General features: G+C 38.2%; 1 protein-coding gene across 1 annotated transcript in view; it reads left to right on the forward strand.

Annotated features, from left to right (window-relative positions):
* MYLK (myosin light chain kinase) overlaps positions 1-19,448 on the forward strand; it is a 151,559-nt gene that overhangs the window by 81,241 nt on the left and 50,870 nt on the right. The window contains exons 16-17 of the mRNA XM_062578956.1: positions 8,601-8,717; positions 11,202-11,288. Coding sequence (XP_062434940.1) covers positions 8,601-8,717; positions 11,202-11,288 — 204 coding nt within the window. The remainder of the gene's footprint in view (positions 1-8,600; positions 8,718-11,201; positions 11,289-19,448) is intronic.

Consider the following 19,448-nt stretch of genomic DNA (forward strand, 5'->3'; position numbering starts at 1 on the left):
CCTGAGCAGAGCATGTGACACGTTCCATCTACTTTGTCTGGGCCAGGTGACGCTCTCAGCTCATAACGCCCCAGAGCTGGCACTTTGTCAAGAGTGTCACAGTTCAGCAATGCTTTCCATTGGGATAAAGAGCAAAAGTCACCACAGGATAAGGAATCCACCGTTTCAGGACAGCCATCCTGCAGGGAGTGAAGAACCTGTCCTTTTGTTTGAGTGATACCCGTATTATTATACTATTATCATGATTAGTAATTGTATTACTTGTATTTAAAAGTTATGCTATGTTTTGCGTATTTACAGGGGCTATTAGAAAGAAGTGTTACACAAGGAAGTAAATGATAATGTTTTCTCTTTTAATGCCAAGAAATGGAACGAAGGCTGCAACTTTTTTCTTGTCCTCCATTACCTGCCTTCTAGTACATTGAAGGGACACCTTGCATGACGGTCAGTTTAGGCTTTTTCCAGCCAGTACCTATTTCCTTTGGCACTTGGAGAACAAAATGTTGCTGCTCTCATGCTGTGAGATGCTTTCATGCCAGCTGTTACGTAATTAGCCAGATATGCATGATACTTACTCATAGCAAGTTCCAGTTTTCTTAGAGATTGATTTTCTCTTTTTCCCTAATTAGGAACATGTGAATATTTGAAGGATATCAGTATTAAGAAGAGGGAACAATTAGCACAAGAAAAGAGAGACTGGACACTACAGACTAGAACTAGGAAATAACAAGTTTAGGTCAAATACCAGGAAAGACTGCTCAGTAGCGGAGGCCTGTGGGCTAGTATCACAGAGATAGTGTTTGGAGCAGCTTTAAACATAGAGAACAATAAAACTGGTACAGTACTTGGTATCCCAATGCCAAAAACCCAGCTTTCATCTTTTACCCAGGATGTTGAAAAGGCAACTTGGTCAGGCCACAAGCATCATGTCCTTTAGCAATAGTGCCTTGGCCAACCTTGGAGCAGCATTTAGTGGGCTCGAGATAATTCCCTACAGTCATCCTCAGCTGAAAGAAGGTTGAGTCTGTGGGGAAAGAGAGGAATTCAGAGCAGAAGGACCTAGCTCACATTAATGGGCTCAGATTTTGCAAAGCCAATTTTTTCTTCTTCAGTATGATCTTGCTCTTCTTTTGTTCAGCAGCAAAATCCATTATGGAAATAGGACTGGGTCTGTTACTGGCTATTCACCAACTGTTCAAGTGCTGCTTTGGTATTTGGTGGCGGGCACTGGCTCTTGTGTATGGAAGATAATATACATATATTTTCCTTAGATGCCTCACAGAAGAAGAGTGGTTTATGCTGTCTTAGTGAACTGGATAGTGGAAAATGCTCCATCTAGAGCAAGAGATGTTTTATCTGCTTCTTTTCATAGTGCAAGCCCATTTTAGTTGATAGAGGCTAGTGGCCCACAAACTGTTCAACATGAGTGGCACACGAACCTGCAGAATAACATGTATTTGTCCTTTGGAAATCAAACTAACATTCTCTGTCATTGCTGTAAAGCAAAAAGAGGCAGCAGCTTGGTGACCTCCTGGTGCCAAATAATGTTGCTAAAAGGAAGTCCACAAGATATCCTGCTTTCTTGAACATGGCTACTTGCTAAATTAAGTGGTGCATTTGGCTAGGAAGGACAGACTTAAAAGTATGTGCATTACGCAAAATCTTTTGGTGCTTAACAAGTCCACTGGATAAGTGAGCCCTCTGCATAGTAACTCCCTGAGAGAAACTTTCTTTGTCATGTTTGTCCCTAGCTGATAGAAGGTCCTTTAACTGTTACAAGCATTTCTGTTGACACCTCTCCTCTGTGCTTGAAGAGGCAAACCCTACCTTCCCTGTCTGAGGCAGGTTAGCTATTAGTTTGCAAGAGAAGGGTGGGTATTAGCCCAACTTCGTTATGGGCAGAGATGCCCAAATTGGAACACCAGGCTCATAATAATCACCGATTCTTCAGATATTTAGCAAATGAAAAATTATATTCTGCTCCAAAACCAGACTTTTACCATCGGGCCTATTATTCAGTATATTTGCTGTATTCTTGTACTCAATCTAAGGCCTGCAGTGTACTTCATTATTTCAGGGTAAGGTTTACATTAGCAATTAGAAGTCAGAGTCTGGGCGGCATTACACTGAATGTCATGATCACATACCTAAGAACAGTCTCATTCCTTCCATTTTACGCTTCAACTATTAAAAGTATTTTATTGCTCTTCCAAATCATGAACATCAGTATTTGTTTTCTCATTTCTTTTCACAAGATAATTCCTCAAACAGTGTTCTGTATGTTCCTTTGCAGGAGTGATTTGTTGCTTAAAGTATCATTTTTATGGCAAAATGAGCTATTATACCATTTTTCTTTTACCGATACGCTTGACCTGGTAGGAGTTTATTAATGGTTTGATTTTACATTTTTCTTATTTTAGACACTCCTCCGAGTGCAGTTGTCTTCACTTCTGGGACTTGTGAGTTTTTTGCCTGTAAAATCTCAAAATAAATGATAACTATGACAAACGAGAGGGTGCTCACAAATTGGACTGTTATGGATGTTTGGGCAGGTCAAATGGTGCGTGGTTAAAAAGTGGTGGATTTTAGTACGAAACAAAGCAGCAATATGCTGCTTTGTTTGAAGCAAGGAGGGTTTTTGTTTGTTTGAAACAAGACTTCACGAAGGTGCTAGAGTGGAGTTAGACATATAAGGACCATACAGAACAAGCTTCCTCATGCTGTGAGCTCTTGGGAGCGGGAACCATTTTGTTTTATGTTTTAGAGTACTTGGTACAGTAGTGCCCTGTGCCCGAGTCCTGCTGTGTGACTCAGTCTTGGGTGCTAGCACCAAACTGGAAATTTTTGCATGGTACAAAAGCTATTCTAGAAGAAGACAGTAAAAGGGACCTGGATGCTGGCACACTTAGCAGACTGAAGAGCACAAAGGAATTGGAGATGCACAGTGAATACACGTGCAAACTGGCAAACTTGCCATTTTCTAAGTCAGCTTGCTCTGCCTTTTTTGGCTAGCTTTAGTACTGTGAGGCTGTATACATTGAGGAAATGCTGTGTAATGTAGGCTCAGGTAGAAGTGATGGCGTAGCTTAGAAAACAGCCAAGGTTTGTGTAGCTTTGTGTAAGACAGTTCTTTTTTCTTCCTAAATATCTTGGCAGCATAAGCAGTTGGTAATCCTGTTAGCAGTAATGCCTTAACAACTTTCTTGTGACTTAACCGAAGTCTTGTTATCAATTGTGCCTGTCTCTGTCTGTCAGTCTGGCTAGGATCTGCCGTGACTTTTCTGATTTTTTTAATTAACTTTGAGCAAGAGTTTAGTGTCTAATTAACTTATATGTACTGCTGAATTTAGCTGGACACTGCAGCATAAGAAAGGCTTAAAGAAAAGCTTTTTCATAAAGTTAAAAGCTAAGAACATCATTTTAACAACTCTGACACAACTCCATGTGTGTCAAATGCCAAAAAAATTCTCTCTATACAGTCATTTGTATCTGAAGCTTATCTTCCAGGAAGGCATGTAGTATAGATCTGAATACAGCAAAAGAGAGCCTATTGCTATAATCCCTGGCAATTTATTGTACTAGCTAATTATTCTCCTAAGTGTTTTGTTTTTAAATCAAGAACCAGAGAAAAGCCTTGTTTCTAATTTGAATTTCTCTGATTTCTGCTTTCACACACTGATTTCCTTTCTCTGCTAAGCTGAAAAGCCCATTTGTACTTACTATAATGACTTTGATTCTGTAATCAAGACACCTCTCTACCTCTCTATTTTTAGAGATTGGTAAGTCATGCTCTTATTAAATTCCTCTCCAAAATGCACTTTATCCAGTGCCTGGAGTGTTTTTTAATTTCTTTTTTTTTGTCTTTTTAATATCTCCTCTTCAGTTGTTGTTTATTGGTTTATTCTTTTTAGAGGACAGGCAGCAGACCCATACCTTAATATCAGTGTTGGTGAGATGGAGGTCACCTTCCTGTTGCTGTGCTTGCAGAAAATCATTAGCCCTCTTTCCACCTTGTCACAGTGGAGCTCTTGTTTGTTACTTCCGTGTTAAACCTGTAAATCTTAGATATTTTCATTCCTTTACATAACACAGCAGTCCAGTCGGAAGACGAAGTGTCTTTTCCTGTATCTGGATATCTAATTTGGCATTTCTCTATATTTAGCTCCGTTTTGTTCAAGAGAATAGGACTTAGTTCAACAAGTAAATGAGATCATTTGTGATAATTGTTGTGTTCTCTCTCTCTGTCATCTTCTGTTTTCCCTTTCCAACAGATTTTCAATAGTTTATAAGTTTATCACCACTGATTTATGAGTACTTCTACATCATTGGCTAAAATATTGAATAAATTTGGTGCTAATTTGATCACAGAAGAATCACAGAATAACAGAACACTTGAGGATAAAGCAGCCCACTAGAAACGTACCAGGTGATGATTTCCTCTTGTCACCTTCTTCATGAGATCTTTATTTTAGCAGCTTTGACTCAGCCTAATGAGAATTTTATTAATATAGCATTAGTTTCAAGCTAAATGATAAGAGATAACACAAGTATTTCAGAAAATCCAAGAGAATTATATAGATACTTTTGCCAGTTGAACATGTAATCCCACAGAGCATGAAAGCATGTTTCCTTCTTACATTGTCTTCCTTAAAACCCTGTCAATTAGAAATGATTTCTTTTTTCTTCTCTGAAACTCACGTGAGTTTTTCCACTGCGTTGCTTGTGATCATTGTCACTGTATTCAGTGAATAGTTTCCTGGTCAACCCATTTGACATTTTTAACATGACTGTGACATTAGCACATTTCTGCACTTTCCTACACAATCTGTGATCTATTAAAAATTAACTCTGGTGGATCAAAAAGCTCCTCAACCAATTTTGTTATAACTTAAAGGCACAATTTCCCTAGGCCTAGTATTTATTAATATTGCCTAAATACACTGTAGTATTTCTTCTTGCCATGGGATACAAATGCAAAAGACTTCAGAAACTTCAATCTGCGTCAGAAACAGGGAGTCGGGAGTTTGGCCAGCTAGATGCCAGAACAGGGAATTAGAGCAGGAGCTGTTCTTCGTTGGTTTGTGTATTTGTTTTATATCTGAAGTTCACTTTCTGCAGAGTTTCATGGAAAGAATGCAGAAGCCTAGAGATATTTTAAACTGGTTTGCACTATTTTTGAGTAAGTCAGAAAATCCTTTAATAGCTCAAAATGCAAGGGAAAGTTTTTGTGTATCTAAACTAGAGCCTCCCGTAAACTGTCAGCTTCTCTGCTATGTCTTTTCTAGAGCTGCACTAGTTCTGTGGCCCAAGTGGAGGATCCAAGTATTAATGCTGCACTTTGTGGCAGGATTTTAAAGACTATGTCAGTGAGCTGATTCTTTAAAATATATATATATATATATATATATATATATATATATATATATATATATACACACACACATATATATAAAAGAAATAGAAGAATGGAGGACAAAATTCATGGTGAAATTTTTTAGTTGGCTGGGATTTGAAAAGTGCCAGGATTCAGAATACCCAACTTGGGTCACCAGTCTGAACTTTCTTAGAGTTATGAGAAAATAAGCTTGTTTCAGGTCATGAAGGGCTTTTGCAGAGGAAATACCAAATACTTCATTGAAAGACTTTTGGCCTTCCTGGAATCCTGGAATCAAGTGTAGCTCTGGATCACAGAATATAGGCTTTTTGGGGAGTTTCCTGTCCTTATTAAATCTCATCAAGTCTTGCCTGTCTCCCGCCCCCCCCCAGTTTCCTAAGGAAATGGGTTTTCTACAGCCTTGCTGTTTCTCAGCCTCCCCTTATCTCCTTGCCCCAGCCTGGCTATTTTGTTGAACCATTGGCCAATTTTGCAATAAATAAAACCTAGTAGTCCATAGCTTTCTGAAAACTAGTGGCAAAATAAAGGAGAATGACTCAAGTTACTCCATTTCCTCTTTATTCCTCCACTGAGGGCAGAATACCACCATTACATCTTCTAGTGGTAGTAACAAGCCCAACAATCTACCTGTGCTTTGGATGTGCTGATCCAGTGTGGCTGCCCGGGAGTATGAAATACAAGAAGGGATACAGATTATTGCTGCAAAGAAGACAGTCCTTGAGAAATCAGGTTTCATTCATTCTCTTGCTCACCGAATAACTTAATTCAAATCTTTATTCAAATCCAGAATATAAATATTCTTTTGGAATGAGTGTCCTCAGCAAGACTAACATTATTGCATGGGGACTTGACTTCCAGCAGAATAGCCCAAATGCATTTTTAGTCAGACTCCTGCTACTCAGGCTGGCCAGTGCTGGATTACAAGAGTACTGGTGACAGAGAGCTGTATGCACATGGCAGCTGGAGGATTTTCATGACAAAAAGCTAGGATTTGCTTCTAGGTTTTAGTTTAATTGTGGGCAGTGACCTATTGTCAGGGCGGGTTCTTTCTGTTTACATGCTGCTTAAGGAAAAGTTTCTCACAAAGTATTAACTTACATTTCCAAAGTGTGCTATAGGGGCAGCAGCACAACATTGGGAATAGTGAAGAATGAATCTATGTCTGATGGGTCTTAAACAAGCTGGCAAACATTCAGGTCAGGGAGAGCTTTGGAGAAGGTAGGAGGGATCTCTGTAACCCACCAGCAGAAACTAAAGCAAATACTGGTTTGCTCTAGTCCCTTAAGGATCCAGTTATCCTTCAAAGCCAGGCCCTGTCCCATCAGCAAGGTGGCCAGAGATGATCTTCATATGTATGTGACTTTGTTCCATAGTTTATGTTCTTTGGCAATGGCATTTTTATCTTCTACTGTGTGATCTTTTCTAATTATGTTATATAGATTCATACAAATTTTTTGATTGGAAATTATCATTGATTTGCCCTCCAATTGTCTCTTTAAACTGCAGAGATGCCTGGGTTTATATTTGCAAGATGCCTGCTAGAACACTTAGTAATAGCTCTCCTTCAATTGGAAGGAGGCTGCAGCTCAGACTGACTCAGGGACTGAGTTGCCTGAGGGGAGGCACATGGCTTTTCTCTTCACCCTGTAAGTTGGCTGAGCAGAACCCATGTGAGTAAGTGATGGGTCAGTGCTTCTCCTCTGAAATAGTTTTCATTTAGTTTCTTGGGGAGAGGGGGGAATGACATTATTTAGAACTTCTTTATATTGCTGAAAATAAGAAGGAGGAAAAAAATCCATTTACTTCTAACCTTTGCATGTTCCTGACAAAACAAATCTGTTGGGAACTCTTTGTATGTTTTTTGAAAGATTTGCCTTGAATAATAACATCCAGTCTTACAGTGAGGGAAAATCTGAATGCCAAAAGCTCAGTTGCTGTGTCAGAATTGAGGTCCAGTCTCTTGAGGGAAGCCAGTAAATCCTCATGTTGCTTTTCAAGGATCAGTGTCACTTGTGACTTCGCCATCTTCCACATCACAAGGGGAGATATGTGATGGGGAGCCTGCAGGCCGGCACCCTGGAAGGTAGAAGTCAGTTAGCCTAGAGAGAGAAACATGGAAAATAGCAAGAGATGCTGGGAAATCTCCTTATGCCCTAGAACATGGGGAAATGCCTAAGAAAGACTATCAGAGGACAGGTCAGGATTTCTAGTTAGGAAAGGGAAAACAAGCCCACACTTCACTCTCACTCCAAGGATATTTGGAGGGGGAAGGTTTGGAGTGTGGGTTTTTTAAGTGGGTTCTCCCCAGGGAGTGAAGTACTTATTGTTCGAAGTAATGCATTTGATAGTGTAAGGGATTAGGTAAACTACAGTTCTCCTTCCTCTTCCCCCAACTAGTGGGAACAGCTTCTGTTTTGGTTCACAGAGTCTTATTTTTTAAGAGGAAGTGTATTTCCCCTGGGTAATACCAAGCTTCCCTTGGTAACTACAGAGCTTATGTCGCATCCTGTTTCTGCAACCCCATTGAACCCAAATTTTGTTTTTTTGTTTGAAATTAAATGAGTTTGTTGCAGTGACAGATTTGATTGCCATTATTAGGCTTTTTTGCAGATGTTTTACAAGATGAGACATTTGGTCTCTGAGCAATTCAAGCAAAAAGAAGATGGCCCTCAGTGTCATTTTTAAACTCAGGCACTAAGTTATGGTTCTGCTTTCACACATGAATGCTGATGAGAGTGCTGGAGACGAGGCTGAACTAAAATATCGCAGATGGACACTTACAGAAGTCCTTTCATTTGCAGTCCTACACTATTAGCTCTTTTGGGAAAAGACCATCTCAGTGAGGACTTCTTATCACTACTGTAAGGCAAAGAATGGCAGCAGAGATTCTGCTTTGGGTCTTCTGTATCCTCGTCTATTAATCACTTGAGGGCTGCAGGTCCAGCTTTGAGAAACTTAAGGAATACTGATATGATCTAACTTACATACCTATGCATTTTTATTTTATTTCAATCTTAATAAGATTCTGATCTCTCTTGTGGATTTTGATGTTGAATTTTTAAGGTCAAGACATCTTTTTGTAGCAGTGAACATCAACTGTAGTAAAAGATTGGATCATTTCATGCATTCTGTTCCTTAGTAACACTAAGCTTTTTGTGAACTGCTAAATATAATGCCAATTTGATGTCTCTTTTGTTTGTATTAGGGACACTGTGTTCACTTACCATTAAGAAGGCTATGCCTGAAGATGAAGGCGAGTACAAATGCATAGCTGAGAATGCAGCAGGAAAAGCTGAATGTGCTTGCAGAGTTTTGGTGGAAGGTAAGTGTTTTGCTGGATATGGGAAAACCCTTCCATAGAACTTCCTCATTTCCCTTTCTTTCCTCCTCCCTTTCTTCATAACAACAGCCTTTATGAACTACCTACACAAAAAGGAACTCAATCTGCTTCCCTCTTGCATATTTTCTATCAACACAGTAGTTGTGTTGATCATAAAGAAGCATGAGCAGAGAAATAGTGAAGCACCAAGTACTCTTGCTGCTTTGTGGTTTAATCCAAGCTCCTGCTGTCCACTGTATTTCTGTAATGATACCACCCTTGTATACCACTGTCTTAGAAGTCTAGTATGAATAATTTACTAACCGAGGTACCAGTTCTCAGCTTTGGTGATGCTGACGACACTGTACTCATGTGCCAGATAGTCTTAGGCAAATATTTTGTCATGGAGTTGAGAGCACAGACTTTTAAAACTGCCATGGAATTTAAGCCCAAGTAACTAAATGTGATTCTGAACAGCTCATTCTTGAATACTCTGCTTTGCATTGCAACTGAAAGAACACAAAACTAAAAAACAAATACAATATCTACCATAATATAAATCTTGGGTGGTAATTTAAAGTAATAATGAGATTTTGCCAGCATTGAAGTTCAGAAAAGACTGTCTAGAGGCTTGAAGCAGAATCTAGTATCGTGTAACACCTTCAGTACCACAGAAGCAGAAGGATAAAAGAGCTTAACACTCAGTAGTTCTCCAAAGCTATTAGAGCATCTTTTAAATGTTTCAGTCATCTTCATACTGTTTCATTTTCTTTTTCTTCTGATCACCCTCAAGTAGTTGATTTCTTTCCTGAAATCTCCTTCAGCATTATTGTTTCCCACTCTAAATTTCTTGTTGGCAATGTGTGATCTGGGAGACTGGATGTAGTCTTTGGTTTGCAAAGCCTTGATCATGACAGGCTGTCGGCTCCTGATGTATTCATTACTTGAGGACAAGGATGGTGTCCAGTCAGCTGTTTGACTCACACTGGCAGTGGCGTGTGTGGTGTTAGGAGCTAACTACTCACATAATACTGGATACCAGGGTAACCATATTGCTATCTTGATACTGACCAACTCATCTGTCCTTTCTGTTCCCTGATGGCATGCTGTTTTGCATAACAGAGAAGAGGTTTTGAAGAATGGCACTAGAGCAAACCCCAGATACTAGGAAGGATGCTGCCAGATATCCCTTGTCCATGATTGGCAGACAGGACAGCTGTTACGTTTCAATTAGAATTGTGATCTAAAACAACAGTAAAAATTGCTCCTTTCTACTCAATCTACAGTCAGCTAAAATAACCTTAAAATAACCTTAAATTTCATTATGTTCCTTTTGGCCCCATGGGCTAAAATCAGCTCAGAACATTTAACTTGATGGTACATTAGCTCAGGGACAAGTCTGTAGAATTTAAGTGTCTGAACTTAGGCCTAGCAGACTTCTGCTCTGAATTCCTTGCCAGAAGTTTCTGTTTTCGTCTGTTGATTTTGCAGGAAAATTTAGAAAGACCAACTTTCATGCTCTGGCACCTACAGGTAGTTGACTGAAACAGGCAGTTCCATGACATTTATGCTATCTTTTCTCCAGTAACTAAATTTCAAACAGTTATCTCCTGCATAGATCCTCCGATCTTAGTATTTTCTTAGTGTTTGAAAACTACAAGCTGATAAAAAGCTGAGATTAGAAGCCAGAATTGGGATCTTTCTTCCAAAGAGGAATGTTGGGATCAAACAACCTAACAAATAGTGCATGTTAGAATTTGCATTACATGACATGCTCTACCTGGGTAAAGTGGCTGAAAAAAGATTAGATCTTCTAGCTATATGTGTCTGTCATTTGAGTAGACACGGAAGAGAGGCTGTATTGAATCTTGGATGTCAGTGCTGAGTATTGCTGCCTAAGGGTTGTATAATCCTGAGAATGCAGAAATACATCAGACTTGAATCTTGCGGTACCACTTTTGCCATCCTCTTTAGGAACAGAACCAATGTATAGTATTGTCTTGAAAAGACTTAAGTATACACAGGAAATACTGCTTATTAAAAGAGTGCTCATCTATATAGATCACAGAAACAATAGACTAGAAAATGACAAAGCAAGAGATTATTGTGGATGAAATGATGCTTCAAAGATGCCTTTCCTTCTCTCTTCCCATGTCCTGTCTAAAGCAGCTTTGTGCACATAGTACTTTGTTCTCTTCAGTTAAATAGGCCCATCAGCCTTGGTGATGTCTCATTTCTGTTTGCTTTCTCAAGTTTTCAGTGCAGCTGCTTCTGTAGCGTGCTCCCCTCTCTCTGTTCCCTCTTCCTTTATGACGTTCCTTATGACGTTCTCCAGCAATTCTGTGCAGAAAATCTTGTTTAAAATGCCAACAGCCAACATGTTCCTAACTTTGCAGAAAGATCCAGAACAAATTCATGTTAACAGACAGTACTTTCTTAATTTTAAAATTATTGTGTATTTTATTATGATTTTTGTTTTGATTGCAGATGCCTCACCCACAAAGACCTCAAAGCCTACTGAGAAGAAAACCAAGAAGCCTAAGAGCACGCTTCCACCTGTGCTGTCAACAGAGAGTAAGTGACAATGATTTTAACTGCTTCTTTTTCAATGGAAGCAAAAGAGTGTTTTGGGATTGTGTGGTCATTCCCTTCTGTTTGTAGGCATAGTATCAGAAGCTTGTGCTGTTTCTTTAACCCTTAGACATGGGTCATGCGAAATAAGAGTTTTTGCCTTGTAGAGGATGGAAGTGAGAGGTGAAACCGTGAGTTCAGATCTAGCCCACTCAGTTCTTAGTTTCCCATAATGATGTAATGAACTTATGACACATACTTCTTCTCAGTTGCCTCCCCCAAAGAGTGCAGAAATTTTCAGTCATGTGTTTCGAATTCTTAAAATCAATTCCTTTAAATTCTCAAAGTCATTTGTTTCAAATCAAGCTGTGTCCTGTACAGACAATATACTGCCGTACCACCATCTTGCTGTTGACTTTAGTAGAAACTAGATATGAGCAGTAAAACGGAAGCTAGCAATTCTGGCTTCAGAAAAATATCTATGAAAGCAGCACAGAGTGTTTAGCAGTATCTCTGAATAGCTCCTTTTCAAACATACTGTGATTACAAGCTAGCAAATTAGGAAAATTAAGTTGTATTTCTTTCTGCTCATAATTAATATTCTGTAACCAGAACTTAGCAGTAATTATGACTATGTAGAATGCAACTCACTAATGCTAAATAGAATAAATAATAATGTTTGTGAGAAAAACAAACAGATTCAGCTTTGAATCTGAAGAAAACAATTATGAGAAAGAAGGGGGAAGGAAACCTCTTCTTTTTAACTTTCAGAATTGATTCATTCTTTACTGACCTATATATCTCTGCTAGGTGGATACAAAATGCTATTGGATTAGACTAATAAAATGTTAGGTTTCCTCTGCACAGATATAAAAGATTAGAAGAGGCAGTGGAAAATTGGAACCTTTCATTATTTATTGTACTGCATACTCCACACTATGCCAGAATAATCAATGAATAGTATAAGGGTCTCTGACTGTGATATAACCTTGCAGCAGAAGTACTGAAATAAAATTCTAGGTGCTTGATCATCTTTCCACAGAGCTTTGAAAACATCTGATGTAAAGGGATTTGGGCATTCAATTCCCATTAAAATTAAAAGTTCATTCAAATTAAGCTTAAAAGGAATTGCCATGATGACTTGCAAAATCTTCAGTGCTTATTATATAAAGGTGTTTTGCCCAACAGATTGCAGAAAAATGGAAGTGCAGCTTGAGATTTTTAAAGAGTAAATGATGATTTCATAGTATATGGATAAATATTCTCTTTTATGAAAAAATCTTCTACTACACAGTACTCCCTAAGATTTTGTCCCTTTCATGTGTCTTAAGCTGAGAAGCAAAATAACAGTAAAAGATAGCCTGAGCAGTTTGCCCAAGATCCGGCACATTCAGTTGAAGGTCTAGAAGCAAACTTTGATTCTCAGTCTTGTGATTAGCTTACTCTGCATACCATGCCCTGAAACACATTTTTTTAACAGACATCCTGCAAATTCGTATAGAACATCAGTTTTCCAAAGCCAGATTTAATTGAAGTATTGAAGTATTTTTGAAGTGTTTTCAAGATCTAGTATTTCAAGTTTGAAGTATTTTTCAAGATTTAGAGGGGGAAAAAAGGCATCCTACTACAGTTAGAGGTTATTTCTTATACTTCATGAGGGCTGAGCAGTGCAACATGACTTTACTATAGTAGGAAGAAACTGTAACCCAGTCACTCCTTTTTAGAAAAGAATTGGCTTTAATGTGTTAGAAATTAAACCTCCTAAATCTAAGCATTGAATCAAAGTGTTTGGAAAGAAATGCCCACTGGTTTTTGTAGGGCTAATTCACAGTCCTACTTCCAGTAAATATTAAGAAATGGCAACTATCATCTGTCATAATCAGTGGTGTAAAAACCTAACAGGATATCCTGGATTCCCTCATCTCAGCAATATGCTTGTTAAACCCACTGTTCTCATACCCATAAATTAATACCTGGCAATTAAACCACATACATTGAAGGGATGATCCAGCACAGGGTTTAATTGCACAAACTTATGTTCTTTTGCTCAGTTAAAAATAAAGTTACTTTGAAGGAAATAACCTTCTCCACACATCAAGTAAAGGAGCCCAAAATACATTATTTAGCAGTATTTGATATCTTGCTGATATAAATCTTTTATATCTGCTACTATATAAAATCTGTTTGATTTCATGTCAAACACATTTTTGGCCAAGTAGTGATGCATTCTCTTGCTAACAGTTGTTAATAAAATGTCACCACTGACACTGTCCAGATCAAATCCTCTGGGAGGCTGAAGTGTTATCTTCCCAGATCTGACTTCTCAACACTGCTGGTGCTTGACCATAATGCTGTGCAGCAGCATCTCTGCAACAGTGTATCATAAGTGTGAATGTTTCAGACAGGACTCCTTATATATTCATATGGATAGGGGAGGTCAAAACATTTTAATTACCATGGGGAAATTATCAGTCAGTGGCCAAGTGATTAGTACACAGTTCTGTGTTCTTCAATAAACAGTATTGCCAGAGAATCCAAATCTGATGGCAACATGCTAAGAAAAAGTCACAGTAAAAAGCTAAACTTGATGTGTCTGAATTAGATAATACGTAATTAAATCATTAAACACTTCATATTTTTGTTGTTTTCTATTTTAGGAACTATCAATATAATATTAAACATGACACCGATGAGTATAAAATGCTTCAAAATCTTCCTGTCATGTCAGATTTTTTTCTCCGCAGTATAAAACTTGCCACTTTCTAAGGGAAGAACTAACTAGTCAGATCACAGATATTTTCTTGATTGGAGAAATAAGACTGTCAGGAAATGAGGGCAGCTATGATCTGGTGACTGTGGTGCTGCTGGCCTCTTTTTCTCCCTGGGATAGTTTGAGATGCTTTTAAGGGTCAATGAGGCTATTCAAAACAGTTCTCTCAGTCCTGTTGCTTTCCCAGAAGGTCCATGCCATGCCACTCCTTGAATGCTGCAAGAACTGAGCTGTTTTCTGTACAATGAATGTAAAGTATCTAGATCACTACTTAATGTGGTGGGATAATACCACTTTCATTGCCAGAGGAGTGAAAAAATTACTCTTTTTGTCTTAAGTGAAGCTGAAACCTCCCTTTTTTAGTTTATGTAAACAAATCTACTCTGAGCTGTTTTTGAGATGTAAGTATGATTTTTCTGAAACTGAAAAATTAGAGGTGATGACTGCACACCTCAGGACTGGAGTCTGAGGGAGAATAACTGTGACACAAATTAAAAAGGTAGTATAAGATTTAACTTGGTGACTCGGAAGTTGGTTGCCTCCATAGATGAAAAGAGAATCCAGTCACTGTATGTGTAAGTAATGCAATGAAGAAATACACTGATCTGTTGTGTAAATCACTTCTCCTTGGGGCTCAGTGCAGCACCATTTAACTAATGCCAGGTATGCATTCTGAATCTCTGCCAGGTTACTTTACAGCTTATACCATACTGACTCTTTCTGAGTTAACATTGGCACAGACCAACATTTTCCATGTGTTTTTCATACAATCCATCATACATAGCTGTATGTTGACAGAAGAAAAGACAGATGTTTCTTGATTGTCTCATGCAGAAAAAGATGAGCATAGTTTTTGCAAGATGGTCTTGAACTGAAGAATTGCCATGCACCATTAATTCCCAGTTAAGTCATTGATTAGAACTTGCTGATGTAATTGCATGTAATAGAAACATTGACGAAAGTTTCTTTTTTTGTAGAACGGGAGCCTACATCCATGCTTAAATAATGTACAAAAGCACTGAACACCTAGCTTTTTCCACTGAAATCACTTGAAGTTGCCGACTGTCTAAACGAAGTGTCAGTCAACCCCTTCTCTCCTACTTAATAGACTGAGTATCAGGCTCATAATTTAGACTGCTGTTCCTAAATGCATGAGCACAGCATCTTAGTGTCTAATTCTAGATGTCCTTGCACGACATGAGAAATACAAGAATGAAATCTATATTTAATAACATAATGTTGTTGTCTTGCTGCTACAAGAGCTTGTAGTGGAAGTCATACAACTTGAGTTGTTCATAAGCTCATAAGAATCTGCATTTCTGCTTGACAGTAGACGTCTTCTGTGCTTCTCAGATTTGCTCCAATTGCAGAAATTGCTTATGCACTGTACCGCCAAACTACTATGGAATTGCTTATTCATCGAGCTGAGCTCTTTTAAAAAACTAGAGTTATCTTTGCATTATTCAAGCTGAGAGTATATTAGTATGTGCTATCTCCCTCTTGACTGGAATGCAGGAGTGATTTTTTTGGAGGAGGAAGAGGAGAAAGCTGGATTTTTTTCAATTAAGAGGGCAATCTCTGAATGATTTAGAAGCTAAATATGGTTTGTTGCAACAAACTGTCAGTTGTTTTTAATGGACAAATAAAAGCTGTTAAAATTGTGCTTAAATGCATAAACTCAAATAATTGACATTTATGGCATTTTGTTGTCTAATTTCCACATCTTACAAATTTAAGTCAGAGTTCTTTTCTATTTTATTGTATTTAGATAAAAAACAGTTACTTGGAAAGGATGTGAGGAATTTATTCCTTGAGAAACAATGCAGTAGAACTATTTAAACTTTCAAACTGTGATGAAGTCTCAGGCTATTGGTGCTGGCCCATTTTAACTGTCATTTTCTATATAGCAATTATTATAGGTTTCTGAATGTAGGAATAAATTGGTAAGTGATGATGTGTCATCTTTTACTATAATCTTACCCATCATGGTTCTGTTATTTCAGCTTGCTTGTGCTGAGTGATACCTGTGATAAGTTTGGGTGCCGCAAAGGAAGCCGGTGATAGAGGCAAGGATAGAACTGAGTTAGTCACAGCCTTAAGTGTGAGGCCAAGCATTTTTTTCTCTTCCATAGTTCTAGGTCTCCGTCAATCTACGCTTTCTAGCATCAGCAATGAGTAGTGAAGCTTTACAGACAGCGGTTGCCTTTGGTACCAGAACCGGAAATTCTTAGGGTCAGGCAGAGGTTACCTTGTGCTGCATTCACATGTGGGAGACAGATCACTTACAGTGTCACATCCCGCACGTCTGACGTACTCGGGTGAGACAGAGAAGACACAGATTCAGGTGTGAATCTGAACAAGCAGAGACTTGAACCTGGGTTTTCCATCTCATGCATGAATATTCTTGTTTCTGTGGTATCTACCCTGTTACAGATATGACTTCTTTTTCAGTTTGCTTCATGAAGGAAGCTGAAAATTTTGATTTAATTCCTCTCAGAAGATAATATCTTGAAAAGTTTTGCATGATGAGAAAATGTGTTCCAATGTGGTTAGAGTATCAGAATATGACATTAGCCCTTCTCCTATCCTGAGCTAAAATGAGACTATTCCAGGCAAATACTTTGTGTTGAAGGATTTGGGTATTCGTTGTGCTTGTTTACCAGGTGCTGAAATCCATCACTATACTATAGATGACAGTATAGGCATGTTTTCCAAGGAAGATGGTAGGAACGATGGACTGGCTAGAAATGCTGTCTGGAGTACTGATGTTTTTTCAGACTGTAACAGATTTTTACTTCATGCTTTATTGAAAGCAAGTTGTACGGAGAGTCATTTCAGGGGAGGCCTATGTCTATTTTTAGTAAAATTCCAAAAAAGGGAAACAAAAAAGAAAGAGGCTTCTGAACATATCTGCTCCCATGAATTCAACACCAGGGCAAGGCAAATGGCACAACCAAATGTTCCACAGCTATCAGCCTGTATGGGATCTTTCCCTTTTAGTGTATAACCTCCCAGACACAAACTCTCTAAGAGGCAAACCTGCCTATAAAGTTATGTAAATACCAGCCTTGTAATGTTTACATTATGTCATTTCTAGGAGGCAGATTCATTTAAGGACGGAATATTATGTCCTTTTTCTTCCAGGCTGGTTTTTAGCTTCAGCCTCTTTCAATGTAAATATCAAAAGAGAGACAAACTGTCTTTTCCTAAAAAAAAAAAAAAAAAAAAAAAAAAAGAGAGAGAGAGAGAGACAGAAAAAGGAAAAAAAAAGGCAGAAACAGACTTGAACTAACATTTCCAGTGGCTGAAATATTTTAATAAAAACAATCATTTGATCTTGTCAGCTTTAATCTTATTAGATTTCTTTCACTAACTCTCTCCAGTGGCTTTTGAACAAAAGTTACTTTTCAAAAAGTTGCATGACTTGAGCTGAAATTTTCTAAGGAAGGTCTATGAACAGTGAAGCATACTCCATTAGCCAAAGAAGTCAGGTTCATGGACACAGAGACATATTTTTGCACTCATTGCCTTCCACACTGTCCTTCCCTTTCATTTCTGCTCCAGGCTATTTGTGTCAGCCAGACCTTCTAGCAACCCTTTTCAGTCTGCATGGTTTGATGAAATCCAGTGGCAGTATGCATAGCGTCAGATAAGTGAATGTAATGTCCTTGTGGATGGAAATAAAAAATTAAACAAAAAATATGTATTTATATATAAAAATCAGTATTCCAGCTGAATGAGGTGATGGATTCATGTTCTTTGCCTACCCGCAGTGGAATCAGTGCCTACTCACGATCTGAGAGTCTTCTAAAACTGTCTAAGCATGCCTCTTAGTCCTCCCAGGGGCATTTATTTTACTTGGAGTGTAAATATAGTACATAGTGGTTCTTTATCCCTCATAGCCTATATATAAATATTGTTCTTTAACAGTGATGAATTGAATATCATTGACTGTAGTTGCAAATGAACAAATTTCGTGATTGGTGATGAACTAGGAGTGGCTGATAATAGGCAGAGAGAAGCGAAAGAGGGAGGTATTTGAGTATACAGATGTGCGTTCTGTGTATGTATTGTGAAAACGCAGAGAATGGTCCTGTCAACTGGGAGGAAAAGAATTGCACCTTGCCCGTTAACTGAGATATTGCAGCAAATATACAACATCAACCAGGAGGTGATAGCTGAATGTAAATCATGCTTGATTACAGAATTCTGTTTTTCCTCACATTTGTCTGCAGTAACATTTCTGAAAAACAGTAGTAGTATCTTCAATCTGAGATGGCATTTGACGAATGGTGCTTTTTCCTCACCACTGGTGTTCCTTGTTCTTCATATCAGACTTAATGGGGCACGGAGGTAATAAGATTCATGTCACTGTTTTAGGTATTAGAAGTATTAAAAATTTAGCTCTGAGGATACCCAACAGTTACTTCGTTCTCAGTTTAGAGAAAAGGAGAGAATCTGGTGTCAAGTGCAGCAGAAAAAAATTAAAATATCTACCTATTATTAAATCATACAGGTGTGTTAGTTTCCATGAGATTATGCAGGTAATGGATTAGTGCCATTAATTGATGTGTTTGCCAGCAGATGATAGGCCAGACTGAACAGCCCTTACGAACTGGCACCTGATCATATGAGCAGTTTCATCCACATAACTGTGACTACAGAAATAAGTGAGAGTTTCAGCTCAGGGCTTGATCATGCCCTGATCAAGTGATAAAGAGGAGAGATGCTTTACAAATACTGCTTTTGCTTTTCCTCATACATCTTGGGGAAGAGAAGAGGAGCTGGAAATATATTTGCTGTCACTTATCACAGCAGCTAGGGTACATGGTAGTCTGTTGGTGGCCCAAAAAATAATGGGTCCCGTTGATGAATAGTGATGCTGTTTTTAAAAGCACCAATTTAAACAAGACTAGGCCAACGAAGAAGACATAGCAGCACAGACATGTTTCTTGTGCCTTGGTGATCCAGTTAAACTAGGATAAACACCTCACAAGTACTAATCTAAACCTGTAACTAGTTCTGTTGAGCTGACAGTCTTTGAAGAAAGGCTTTGTTGGGAAATACCTAGCTCCCTTTTTGGCTTAGCTTTAAGTACTGCAAGAATAACTTATCTTTCAATTACTGTATTTCTGATTCCAATAAAATCAATAAATACAGAGCATATGAAAGCTAAGCATACTTTGAGAGAAAATTACTATAAAGCAAAACTGTTCATGAAAAGAAGGCAACAACTTCTGTATTCAGTGCATATTCCTCAAAATGAACTGAATAAACATAGTTGTGGACAGCTAAACCATTATTTATTTATATTTATTACGATATTTGTTATTTTAACAGCCTAAAGCACATCAGTTGCTATCAGTTGCTATCTCCAGCAACTCTAAAACTTG

This window comes from Rhea pennata, chromosome 6, assembly GCF_028389875.1.
Source record: "Rhea pennata isolate bPtePen1 chromosome 6, bPtePen1.pri, whole genome shotgun sequence".
Taxonomy (NCBI): Eukaryota; Metazoa; Chordata; class Aves; order Rheiformes; family Rheidae; genus Rhea; species Rhea pennata.